This window comes from Oxyura jamaicensis, chromosome 14, assembly GCF_011077185.1.
Source record: "Oxyura jamaicensis isolate SHBP4307 breed ruddy duck chromosome 14, BPBGC_Ojam_1.0, whole genome shotgun sequence".
NCBI classification, from domain to species: domain Eukaryota; kingdom Metazoa; phylum Chordata; class Aves; order Anseriformes; family Anatidae; genus Oxyura; species Oxyura jamaicensis.
In genome coordinates, this window is record NC_048906.1 from 11651325 (window position 1) to 11665383 (window position 14059).

The 14059-nt window shown below is 45.5% G+C and overlaps 1 protein-coding gene across 3 annotated transcripts in view; it reads right to left on the bottom strand.

The window, feature by feature from the left end:
* Nucleotides 1–14059, bottom strand: part of ADCY9 (adenylate cyclase 9) — a 92404-nt gene that overhangs the window by 67493 nt on the left and 10852 nt on the right. Inside the window, exon 2 of one of the 3 annotated variants that reach the window (XM_035340043.1) lies at nt 12153–13933. In XM_035340043.1, the coding sequence (XP_035195934.1) occupies nt 12153–13848 (1696 nt within the window). In that variant the 5' untranslated portion in view covers nt 13849–13933. Of the gene's footprint in view, nt 1–12152; nt 14038–14059 lie in introns of those variants that run through there. The other 2 variants (XM_035340044.1, XM_035340041.1) reach the window with 2 other exon arrangements.

Sequence of the window (14059 nt, forward strand, 5' to 3'; positions counted from 1 at the left end):
CCTGACAAGGCTGTAGAAGAGGCATTATCAACTCAAGCATAGGGACAGGACCATTACTGGCTTTGTGAGACTGGCCAATGGCCACCTAATGGCAGCTGCAGTCATCTGGTTAATTTTCTGTAACATCAACCTCTAATAGTCATGGCAGCGGTGTTATAATTTGATGTACACATTGAAAGGGGTGATAAAACCTCTCAGAAATGCTCTCAGACTTCCTTCTTCCAACCCCTACGTCTGTGCTTGCAGCGTTTCCTCTTGTGCTTCGCTTTGTGCTGAATCACCTGAACACAGCAGCGAGGACCGTCCGAGCACCCTTCAGCATGGCTCTCACATGTGGAAGCCCTTTGCTACACCGAAAGTGCTCTTATTTACATAAACTGCCGATGCACTCAGTGTGTATCAACGCAGTTTTATGCATTACCGCCACAGAGAATTGTTACCGTAACGTCCCGCAGGCGACATGAGCACACACAAAAATCACACAACCTCCCCAAATCAATAATCCTGCCATTAAAACCAGCTGGCTCCTCTGAAAGGAAATGATTATAACAACTTCAACCAAGCACACTGCTTGCATGAGGAAGATTTGCTCTTTAAAATCCGCACAGAACCCTGGCAGGGCCCGGCACAGCTCCTGGGCGTAGGAAGCAGCGCAAGAATTAACAAATCCTGCACTCTGAGGGTTCGGACAAATAACGTGCTGCCAGCACAACCCAGCACCGCAAAGCCCCTGCTGCTACAGCAGCAGCACCAGCACACACACTTAGAGCCTATGTGCTGCATAGCTGGCTATGCCATTAGGCTCACACAATGCAAATCATAGTCCAAGTTCAGTCCCAAAATACATACGTAACGCAGTTTATCTAAGTGCTTATAAAATGCCGTACTTTTGGAAGGACAGAAAGCAGGGAAGCCTAGCAAGAAAATCTATCCTAACTTTAAAAACTTTCCTTTCATGTTCTAAGACAATTTCCAACTTTGTCACCTCTCAAAATCTTGGACAGAATTCAACGCTTGACAGACAGCCACACTACATTTTAAAAACAGCCACGTCACGCACACATTTTTTTGCAGCGCTCAGAAAACACTGTGCCTGATCAAAAATGTTTTCCATATGGCCTGATTCAGTCTCGGCACCTGACTGCGGCCACCACGAACTCCTCTGCCCGCCGTCCCTGCACGGGCAGCGCTGCCAAGCCGGGTGCACCCCAGGCCCTGCTAAAGCAACAGCAGCGAAAGACAAAGGCACTCTGAAAATCTGCCTTAGATGTGCTCCTGCCTCTGTTATCAACGGGTAGGTTCTAGCACGTTCCTTATTAAATATAGATAGCTAAGCAAAGCTTTGTTGTTGATGTTTTTAACACCAGCCATCTGATGAAGATCTGGCCAGTCGTGCTACAAGAACTAAGCACTCTTCCCAAGTTAAGCCTGATCTAGAGCAGCTGATGGTGCCTTCAAACACCAGATCCTAGCTCTAACCCGTGCAATACGTCGGAGCCTCCCATGACCTAGATGCTCTGACCACATGAGATCTCTTGGACCTATGAGATCTCCATCATTTTAAAAGCTTTAGGATTGCATCTCAACGAACCTGCACTAATGGCTGAACTTCTAGCCATGAACTGGAAAGAAAGTACACTCGGCTGAAGAGGTCCAGCCATGAAATGAAGGTTACAAGGCAATTTGGTTAATCCAGTGTTTTCACAAAGGACATGTCAACAACAAACAATTCCTCTCCAAAAAATACTCACCTACCATGACAAGGATTACATCTCTACAAATATTCCTATGTCTCTGCTAAAACAAACGAACAAACAAAAACAACCTCACTAATACACATAAAATAAAACGGGGAATATATAACCAAAAACCCAAACCAAAACATTGTCACAGGTTTTTTTTTTTTTTTTTTTTTTTTTTAAGAAGAAACAGACAGACTCTTAGGAAGCACGTTAAAAACCTAACTGTTGGGATGTATTACAGGGATGGTTCTTATACCTGCAATGATGCGCAGCAACATAAAACTTTAAGAGAGGAGAAGAAAAGTGATCAGGTGCTGAGTTATCAGAGAAACTGACACCAGAATTGGAGACATTCCAGCAAGCCAGCTTACATCCAGTATGACCACACGTTTATTTGACCTAAGCTGAATGCTATATTTCGGCCATTTTTGCTCTTTGATGAAAAGTAGTAAAAAAAGACAAGTGCATTTTTCATAATCATTTCAAAATGACATATTCCTGTTTGCTTTGATTTGTAGCTCATGTGCAGCAGTACACAGACTGGGGAATTAGACTTCAAAGTTTTCAGGCAGTAAATTGTAAGAGGTAAACCATCCCTGTATAATAAAATAATACGATTCTTTAGACAAGGATTCCCACCATGGCCTCTGGACATTGCTGTGGCTATCGGCACGTGAACTTCCTTACTGCCTTTGGAAGAATCCAGCTGTGAGAGGTTACATTCAGTGTTATGCCTGATCCTGCAAGCATCCCTGAACTTCTCATCAGACACACCAGCAATCCCGACAGAGGCAACCCTACTCCGGTGATTACAGCTAGAGATATGCTTCTGTCTCATCAGAAGTACCAGCTGTCTAAAGTCCTAATTTCAAATTTTTGACCATGGGTCTGAAAAATAAGATGGTAGCATCACGAGTTTTACTGGTACTAACAGTTCTCACGATGTCTTTGATTTCACCCTAGCCCAGCTAGCTAAAGGAGGGACAAAGGACACCCCAGCTTGACTGCAGTTTCACGCAATAAAGATTTCACGCAACAGTTTCACGCAATAAAGATTTTTGAACTTCTTTGCGAAAAGCTATCATCAAATACCAAAGTATGAGTAAAGTTTCCAACAGAGGTAGGAAAACGTGACTTCAGTGAAGACTAGAGACCTTTTGTTTACAGCTCCGTACCCACAGCAGATTCCAGTGGCAGCGATGTTTCATAACCTCAGACATACATGTTAGTTTAACATCCTCAGCAGAAAAATTCAATTAGCAATCACTACGGATTCCAGAAACTGGGGAAAGGCATGGCACGTGTGCGCATTTCTCTTAAATGGTTTACTGGGATTATGAAACAACTAATAATAAATTTTCTCATCCTCACGTGGTATTCTTAAGAAAGCTCTCTGCTTCCAGTTGATGCTACATTGCCAAGCAGCAAGTAAAACATTAAATATTATTCATAATGTCTCAACAGTAACTTACATGTACATACGTGATAAAATCTCTTTCATAACATACTGCAGTAGCAACGTTAGTCACAGAAAGGGAGTCAGACTGAAAGCAAAACAAGTAAAACCCTTTTACATATCGTTATTAAATAAGAACCAAGTCCTGAAAACTGGCATAGGTGGAAAAGGCTACAAAAGTCTTGGAACAAGGTCTGATGGATCTGCTAGCAGAATTTCACTGTGGGCAAGTGCCACACTACAAGGTTTTTGCTCTTCTTTTGGGAGCCTGCAGCCATTCCTTCTGCTGGTACAGCCCAAATGCAGACTTCCTAGAAACACCCACAGCTCTTACCGAGCATCACGTTGTTTAAACAACGGAAATTTGGAGCTAACATTGTACTTGGGCTCTTCGCAAATAATGTCCTTGCAGCAGCATTTCCTCATTACATCCTGTCTTTAACACCGGCCGTGTCAGGCCCTGAGTACTTCCAAGAGATTTACCTGTTTCACTTCTGTCCAAGTCGGTCAGAGGATAAAGACACTCCGTTCCTGACAGGACAGACCTCACATGTCCACTAAACACGAGTTAAAAATAACTGCAAGAATTTGATTCAAGAACTACCAGGAACAGCTATGCAAAAGCTTATCAGGCAGCTTTTCGAAAATAGGTGTAAAGAAAAAAAGTAACTTCTATTTCATGCATTAGGTATATGCATTCAAGTCAGACATCCAAGCTGCACATTAAAAAAAAAAAAAGTTTCCATTTCTGTTTTAAATGTTCTTGTTTATCTAATGAATGCAAAGAATTAAGCATCTGGTATCAGAAACAGAAGTTTTCTTACATTTCCTACAGGCTGAATCAACATTTCAAAGCACATTTTATTTCAATTACCAACTTTCTTTTTGCTTATTGTGCTGTTGAACAGTCAACCTCTCACCATTTTAGCTCATAAAATGTAAGAATAATTGCTAATACTGATTATAAACTAGTTTTGCTTTCACCTTCTCCTTCTTATCTCTGAGGGGGCAGAAAAGGATTCCCTGCTTGAGCAGAAGGATATATCAGATGACCAGAGATCCCTGCCAAACCTAACCATTCTGTGAGTTTTCCTTCAAAGGCCTATAAGCTAACAAAAGTGGAAGGGAACCAACGTTAACTCCTAGTTCACAGAGGGCTGCATTTGGATGCTTTTCATCTCTCTCTGTGTCCCTCCACTCCCCGTGCAATGGAAGAAACACTGGGGACGGTCCCGTTCCTGTCAGACACACACGGGAACCAGGGTTACCTTCAGCTGACAGCCAAAGGAAAAGAACAAGAGGAAAGACAGCTGCTCTTTCACTCTTAGGCAAACAAGACATTACAGGTATAGCAAAAGATGCTTTCTTTTGTTTGCATGTTTCTGCATATGTCAAGACACAAACAGAAAGGTCCCATCAGCAAGCTAGTGTACTTCATTCTTCCAGCAGTTCCTCGTCACTGTTCCAATTTGGGGGATTTTCTCTAGGTAGTACAACTTCATGACAATAATGTGATTTCTAAATTTATCAAGTCAAGATGAAGCCAACAGCTTAAGAAGTGCATTCAAAGGAACAGGAAGCACTGTCGATGAAATAAAGACTTGCAGCATGTATTTATGGTTATTTATATGTTTTCCTAAGAATTCCCACATTAAGTTACTGTTGCAAATACAAATCTAAAAGTTTGCAGGCAGATGTAATGGACATTTTGAATCTGAGGGATGCTCGTAGAAGAAAAACATCTGGAACATTTTATTCCTTCACAAAATAACTTTAGAATCATGAAACCTACCTAACCCTAAAGCCACGTATCGGGTAGGCCTAGCACTCTAGGCTAGATCGTTTCTGGAAACAAGGAAAGAGAACATTCATGCGATGAAAACAAGTTGGTTTGGAAGGGCAGCACAGGCCTCCAGTGCCACCCAGGACAGACAAAGAGGATCGAGAGGAGCCTGGCTCCAGCCGAACCTTCCCCAGGGCAGCCGTGGCCCCTCAGCACGGACCCAGGCCCCGGCCAGGCCCACAGCACTGTGGCGCTGCTCCCGGCCCACTCCTGCCACAACTGTCACCTCGTGTTTTCACTAAATGCTGCTTGGGAGCAAGCAGCTGCACTTCCACAACCCGCACGGCTTTGCTTTAAGTCAAGTTCCAGCCATTTCCCACAAACCTGTGAAACAGCCTTGACAGTAACACAGACGTAGGTAACAGAACCTGTTAAAATGTGTTAACGCGACTACGGTGACTAGCTGGCTTCTTTGCAATAGCAACTCCCACTGGAAGTTAAAAATTGAAAGGCTAGGATTTTTTTTTTTTCTTTTTGAAGGACAGAAATGAGTTTGAAAATCATCTAAAAATAGCAGGGAATTTTCAAGTGTCAGCTGTAACGGAAGCAGGAATAGCAGTCTCTCCTTACAGAGCCAGGAGGGATGCAGTCAGCTTGTGATTCAGGATCAAGAGTGAGACAGCTCAACCACGAGCTGCAGAAGGGAGAAAGTAGTGTTAATTTACTAATTTGATTAGTACTCCAGGACAATTTACGGCAACTTGAAATGCAATGAAATTGTACTGTGCTTTAAAGTGGCGAATAAAGTTCTTACATACTTTGCCTGCCAGAAGGAAAAGTGAAGTACATATTGTGAAACAACTGAAGAGGGTTTTAAACAATCCATTCAATCCTCGTGACAGAAGATGAATATAATAATATGTTTTTGACTGTGCTTTGTCTTTTCCATCAGTCTTTTCCCCCTATAAGCTACAATATCAATGCTCTTATTTAAAGAACAGAAAGTTCTCTTGCATTTAAACAGTCCCTCACACACTTCTGAAGATTTACTGAAGTAAATGGAGAGAAGGAAGAAGGGAGTTCTGACTTACTTGTAGAGTACTTGTTTGCATTTCAACAACTGTATTTCGGGGAGCCAAAGAAAGGAACATGAAAGAAAGCCTCTGCAGAAGACAATCACCAACTGCAGCAGAAGTTACGGTGTCACTCCAACGTTACAGGACCAGATTTCAACACTAATCTTGCCCACGTTTTAAAATAAAAATAAAGCCCCACTCGTGCTGCACTCACTTCAACTCTTTGAGGATGTAAACGTCTTAAGGGCTAGTAAAGCTGTTACTCTACCCAATAGCGCTGAGGTAGGGCTGAAGCCAGAAACACCTTACAACCAGACTGGAAGCCATATGTTGATTTCCCTGTTAGTGTCAGGACATACAAAAAATTGAAACTGGAGGCCACTTTGTTAAACAAAGTATATGGCCAGAGCCAGGCTCCACCCTGTGCAAAGTGGAGAATCGTACATAGACAGTAACTGTACTTACAAATGGCTTTGCACCACATGCAATCAAATTACCCCAGAAGTATGTTATCAAAACTCAGAGCCTCAACGGTCAGCATCCAAGTTTCCCTTGAATAATAAAAACAGCTTAGGTGTGGGGATTTCTAGAGATATTTTGCTACTTGATCTTGTGTAAAGTCAAGAGCAACTCAGCAAATCTCCCTCAAAATTTGGAGAAAGTGATCTTTCAACAGAGGTCATACCTACCTGGCAATAAAGCTGATTAGCACTAATACATAAATAAAAATACAAATGTTTACTTTCAGAAAAAGCTCCATCATTGTATCATGCAAAGTATCTTGAAAGTTGAATAATCACTAGGTTTTCCCATAAGGTTCTTTTGTTTGTAAGTACAAATGTATCTTTACCAAGTGAAGACTTAGACAAGAATAAGGTTGAGCAACTTCATGCACTATTTATCTCTTTTCTTTTTGCTATTACACTGTAAAATTACAGATCATGTCAAAATGTTAAATCAACGTGGAATTTACTTCTTCCTGGCAACATGCCTTCATGCAAATTATCTCTAGTTATAATTCTTTATCTGTCACTGAGTACTTCCCATTTTTAAAATACAGGAGAGAAGTCAACCTGTGTGTGATATTATATTTTCAGTCTCACACTTGACAACAAGATCGCGGACTTCCACCTCAATAGTAACAGTTTATAGGTCAGACGATGTAAAAATGATAAACTGACTATTCACTAAAATCTCCTCTTTAGAGACTAAAGCTGCTTTTAGCCAAGTCACGCAGCAAAGACGAACCCGCACAGAGCTCTCTGCTGAGCTGTCCTACTGGCACAAGCACAAGCCTTCTAGATTTACAGCAGGCCCAGCAGGCTGGGCTCAGGAAGTTCAGGGAAACTTCCATCTTATTTTTCATCCACCTATGAGCTTCGAGAAGCACACAACTGCACGGGTCCTCTGTATGCAGCCCCGCGAAAAGACAGAAAGATGGACAGGCTGGGAAGATTTTACTACCATTGGGTGCAACCCTGGTCTTGCCTGATCTAGAAGAGGGGAGGAAGGGAAGAAAAATTCAGTGCTTTGCCTCCACATAACCTTATCTGAGACTTTTTTCTCTCAGGAACACCAGCCCTGCCTCCCTGTAACTTAAACCCGAAGAGCAGCAGAGTATCGGGTCACCAAGCAGGGCTGCGTTCCGCGGCCTGCCCGGAGACGTGCATCCCATCGGTCAGAGGTTGCCACCGCGCCTTCACGCAGCCGGGCTATTTATGGAGAAATAACAGCCTTAATGGACTGCACAGAAAGGTTGCAATATCAGGCAAAATGGTGAATTTTATAACTGATTTGCTTTCTTTAAAAATGTTTTGAGTTATTAGAAGAAGAGTGGAGAACGGCAAAGGACAAAACATTAAGCCCCAGATCTCCAAGTGCTTTACCAGCTGGAGCCACCGGCTGCCACAGGTGATTTTCACGCCACCAGACCTGCACCCCATGGCCACGCACAGCTCGAGCTGCTGAGCCAGTGACAGAGAGCACAGGAAACACTGACATTTTTTCCACGATGAAGCAAATGGCAACCATAGAGAAACTGTGTCCGTATCTCCAAGCTCTCCCAGGAATTCAGGGGTAACTCCATTCCTTGAGACAAACTGAAGAAGGAGGTGGCTTGAGGCAGAACAGCCAGGAATTATTTTAGGGAATTTAATCACAATGACTCTCACTAGACTAACAGCATACATGCAAACGTCCCAAATGAAACCATGGTTCCGTTGTGCTATGCTCCATAAACAGAGCAAGCATTCTTCCCCAACATGCTTGCGCACTTTGAGCACTCAAAAAAAGATGCTGGTGACCCTGGTATTTCTGTAAATGTTGCTGGCTGGCTGGCAAACAGCAATATTGTGACCTCCTAAGTAACAAGGAAGAGAAATGCAAACAACCAAGAAGAAACAAGAACAACCAAGAGCAAAACAAAAATATTTCCATAAGCAGGACTTTTTATATCCTGAAAAGAGATCTCTGACTCCACAGAGTCCTGAAGGGACACATTAACATCGTAATCTCACGTATTATGTGACGCTTGCTATTTTATAGTCCTCAATACATATATTTGCTAGGAAGCTCAGCAAGAAAACAGAAAAAGTGAATTGTCTCAAATCCTACAGCAAAATTAACACGGAAGATGCAATTAAACTGACCTCTAGGATTTATCTATGGACTTGAAAAGATCACTACAACATTGCTTCCCTATAACCCCCTCAAATCCAAGGTGTTGCTAGGACAGCAGGCCTAAGCAATCTTAAAACAATGAGCAGTCAGGCAAAAAGACATTGTAAGGCCATCAATGGCTCTCTTTCCTCGTCAGCATGCTGCAAACACCATCTAGTTAATTCAGAAGTCAGAAACACGAAGGAACATACGGGGGCTGCACTTCTTGCGATAAGGAGGCGAGGAAGCATTGTATCATGGATCAGCCAAAGGAGGAAGAAAAGGTACTTCCATCCTGAAAATTCCAACGAAACACGAAACAGCACAGGGAAGGAGAAACTCGGTTATGCCTCGCATATTCCAACAACCAAGCAGAGCTGCAGGAGGATGACTCCAGGCACACCTCTTCCAGCACCCTGGGGTATGCCTGAGCCGGCGCCGTGCCATGTCCGGAGTGCCAGGGCAGCTCTCATGCAGGCAGAAGTCCTGAAACCCACCCGAGGTGGACATGAGCCCTCAGCACCCCCGTTCTGCTCGATGAGGAGTTGACTTGGTAATGTTGACTTAGCCTCAGACAGATAGCAACAACCGCTGCGGCAGCTCAAGCAATTAAGAGATAATAGGCTAGGCATACAACATAAAAAATAGGATATCATTAAGATACCAAAGGTTGAAAGGAAGCTGAGAAGTGAAGTATTGGTAGGGAAATAAAGCTTATGCCTGTTATCTCCGCTGCGCTTTGATACTTGAAAAGAGTACGACGCATGACATAATTAAACAACCACAACAAACTTCCTCTGCTCTATCGCTGCTATCAACTAATGCTCAGGGAAAACAGTAAAGCAAAGCTTCCTAACAGTACTTCAGTCACAAAACCGAGCAGGTGCTTGGCAGGGGACTATTAATTACAAGGTGAAATTCACTTCACCGCATTAACTCTCAGAGCGGCTCCTTAACAAAACCCTCCCCTGCAGCTGGTTTTAATCCACAGCCCCCTGTTATGCAGTGGCACTGCTGTGAGATTGCTTTTATCATTGCCATTTCCCTGTTTGTTTGTTTTTTCCCCCTCGATGCCATTCACCTGTCAGCCAAGTAAGCTCACTGTGGAGCAAAGGACGGAGAAAAGAGGAAAAAATGGGCAACCGCCGCACCTTGCGGCACACCTGCACGTCGAGCAGGCACGGCGCGGGGCTGCCTGCGCTGCAAGCACGCGTGCACACAGGCTTCGCTTTCTGTAACCATAGAAGACACGGATAATAAAACGTGAGCTAATTACGGCTCCGCGACAAAATACAGATGGGAAAGAAAAGAAATAAAAAAATAAACAAAACAACCCCTGTTAAAGCAATTCCTTGTTCAAGTAATTCTTACCACATCTTCCAACTGCTGTCATAGCTAGGTTTCAGGGTGAGAAGAGACCATTAAAATGCCAATCCACAAAGCATACTTCATCTTATCTGAGCTGCTTGTTCATCCGTAGTGCCCTGGCTAAAGCAGGACCCGTGAAAGGCATTGGAAGCTGCCAAATCCGCATCAGTACGCTGCAGAGAGAGCAGCCCATGCCTCCTTGCAATAAATGGAACCAAGGACAGAACACAAGTCTGAGAAAGGCCATGAAAAAACACTCCTGGCATGGGGCGTAACTGCTCTATACAGCGCTCTTGTGATCTCCTAGAAAACATGAACAAATACATTAAAATATTGAAGAGCAGTCCCATCAGTCTCCGCACGCCAATTTGTGTCACTTTGATTAATGCCACTGAGTACAGTTATAAATTTAGCAAAAACGCTTCATTTCACTTGCTGCTACAGCACAGCCTTTACACTGCATTTAGCTATAAAGTTAGACAGACAAGGGAAAATAAGAACGTAAACATGGCAGGGCTGTTTCTTCTAGAAATCATGTAATTTATTTTCACGAGAAAAGCTTCAAGTTACACCGGCGGAGAGATTGTATCTGCTCCTTTTTTCTCGAAAGTACCCTTCCACGTAACCACCCCAGCGTCAACAGTTTTCAAAGAAATTAACTTAATTTGTATTTTTAGAAGTCAAATAGAGAGCTAAAGCCTCAGGACACACATCTGCTTCAGCTCCGTGGCTTCCAGCCACCAATGTCATTATTGATATTTTCCCTCCCCGTAAGCCTCTCATTTCAGCCCTGTTGCCATATGCATACAGACAGCTAGTTCACCAAAAATAAGTCTTTGTGTCACATCAAAATAAGCACCTGCCACAGGCGAGCGGACCGCCGCCACCGCTTCTACCGCTGTTTTGCAACGCTCTCCCCCCGTCCTTACTCGCTGACCTTCCTACAACCACCCTGGCCTCGTTTCGTATTTACTGCCACAAACCTCTCCTTCCCCACCACAACGCTCTCCTGCAACTCCTCTGGTTTCCTCCACTCCATTTTCCGCACTCTCCTTATAGAAACGTGCACGTTTACAAGCTGAGCAAATAAACCCGCGTCGCACGGAAGGGGCTGCAACGCATTCCACGCTCCTTTTCGTTTGTCTGCCCTCCACTTTGGAGCACCGCCGCTGCAGACACACGCACCTCGGAGAGACAAAAGCGCGGTGCTGGAGACGGACAGCTTTTTCCAAGGAGCCCCAGAGTGAAAGCCCCAGCACGTCCAATCCCCCTGCATGCACGTCTACGTGCTGCTACCTCTGCTGGAAAGCAGTCAAGGGGTTCATTTGAAAATGAATCTCTTCGGAAAAATGAGTATCGGCCCCGAGCTGTAAGGGGAACCGAACGATCCCTCATTTTCTTTCCTGAATTGCAAATTTGCAGTTTCATCCCCAAATCCTTAGAGCTGCAGAAATGAGAGCATCTGCTAGCTCACTGCACCACCCCAGTAACTTTTTCCAGCCTAACTTCGAACCGCAACAACTCGCTATCAAACTGCCAAATCTGCAGTGCTCACTTCTTTCTGTGAATCCAGCTGTCAGTTTTCCCAAATGCCTTCGCAGTCCCAACTCTTTCGGTGCCAAAAAACTTTTCACAGATATACATAATTTTGCAAAACACATATGCTGTATGTATGGCACATGAAGTCAATTAACAAGTTTATTTACTGAATTAAAGGATGACACACAACAGTAAAACAAAAACCTCCTGCAGACAGCAAGCACATTAACCTTCTCCTCCCTACGTCGCGATAAGCTCACAAGGAATTTTAAGGAGTTCTGAAGTCAAAGTATGCTTTGAGTACCCTCTAAAAAAAAAAAAAAAAAAAAAGGCGTGAGCTCCTTCACACTTATCTCCATGGCATCTTTCACTCCGTAATTCCCTTGGCGTTTCTGATCACCAGCACGCAGAGATATGCGTAAAGCACGTTCAGTTTGCAAGTCAACGAGCATAAAACACGTACTGGGGAAAAAATATTCCCTCGTAAAAGGGAAAAAAAAAAGAACCAAATACAAAATAAAAGCACGTACCTTTTAACTGGTCAGCTACCACGCTCTGACCAACGCGCTCGGTCACCTTTCCATCCTCCATTTCATAACGATCATCCAAATATTTTGCAGTAGCTTCCGAGATGTGGACTTTTCCAGCCACCCCCAGCTGCTCCATCAGATTGGCCAAATTGACATCGTTGGACCACACGTCGAACTTGAACCTCCTCATTCCCAGGATGCCACACAGGACTGTCCCGGTATGGACGCCGACTCTCATGTTCACCATTTCTTTCTTCTCCTGGCAAAACTGCTCGATGGCTTTAATCATACCCAAGCCCATCTCAATGCAGCAGTAAGCGTGGTCTGCCCGGGGCTCTGGGCAGCCAGCTACGCAGTAGTAGCAGTCTCCCAAAGTGCTTATCTTCTCGCATTTGGTGTCCTCGCACAGGCGGTCGAAACGTCCAAACAGGTCATTCAGGAGCCCCACCAGCGCGTGGGCAGATTTATTGGCGCTCATTTTCGTGAAGCCAACGATATCTGCAAACAAAATGCTCACCTGCTCTATCTGCTGCATTTTAAACGGGCGGAATATTATGGGGGTTTTCTGGATGGAGGGCTTCTTCTTCCTGTTTTTGGGGCTTGAGGTGGAATGGCGTTTGACGGAGTTTTCACTTTCATCATCCCCCTGTTTCATTAAGTCATCGGCTATTATTCTTGGCATAACAGAATGAATCATCCTCTCTTTCAGGGCTTTTTCCACTTCCAAGTCTTTTCCATGCATGATGGACTGCCCCACTTTCAGGAACGTGCTTCTGGACCTGACTTCGGACATGATAAATAAATGAATACCGATGGCGTGGATGCAGATGTGAAGGAAGGCTTTACTCAACAACTCCCAGTAAATCGCCCCGGCTCCAAGAGGCACAAAACAGTTCTCGTCGCGGAAGCGATAACCAAAGGTCTCAAAGAGGACCGAGTACGACAGTCCCAGAAACAAGCTTAAATACAGGGGTAGGTGCATCACGGTGTAAAGCAGCAAGAGCACTTCGACACACATGGAAAAACTGCCTACTTGAGAAAGACAAGTGTCCGCGGGACTGGCCGGGGGCGTCCGGTTGGACATGTCACCACTTCCTGAGAGAGGATTCAGCGCCTGGAACTGCGGAGCCAGAGTCAAGGCGAACACCAGGAGGGTGAGTACCAGCGAAGTCCACACGTAATGGCGCGCGTAGGCCTTGGTGAAAGTGAACGCAAAGAACACTACGCACACCAAGAGGAAGCACAGAGCCGGCACCATGAACACGATCTGTTTCTCTCTCATGTGCACGCCGAAGTAGACGCCCCAGAGCAGGCAGGCCACACCGATGTAGAAGAGGGCATAGCGGAACCGGCGCTGGGTCTGCGGGAAGCACCTCTCCATGCACGCCTCCTCCAGGTTGTTGGAGTCGAACTTGGGGTTCCACCACTTGGACGAGGCCCGCTCGAAGAGCTGCGGCAGCTTCTTCTGCCGGCGGAGGCCGGGGCCGCCGCCGCCTCCGGCCGCCCTGCGGGCGCCCCCCGACTCCCCCGAGCTGCAGCTGGAGGAGATGCTGTACTTGCAGCGCTTGGAAGAGCCGCAGCCCGGGTGCTGCCGGGGGTTGATTTTCACCGTCACGCTGTTGCTGTCCCCGCTGGAGTCGCAGCTCACCTCGGTGCTGTGGTGATGCAGCAGCTGCTGGTGCGGTGGGGAAGCCATGTTGTCGGCTCCTCCCGGGGAGCTCCGAGCAGCCGGAGCCGGACCCGGAGGGGCCGGGAGAGCCGCCGGCGGGGCGACCCCGCGGCTCGCGGGGCCGTCGCGCTCAGTCTCCTCCCGCCGCCTGCGCGCAGGGCCGGCCGGGCAGCGCCGGGGCTCTCCGCCGCGGGCCGGGCGCGGCAGGCAGGGCAGGGCACCGCGGGCAGCCCCGCAT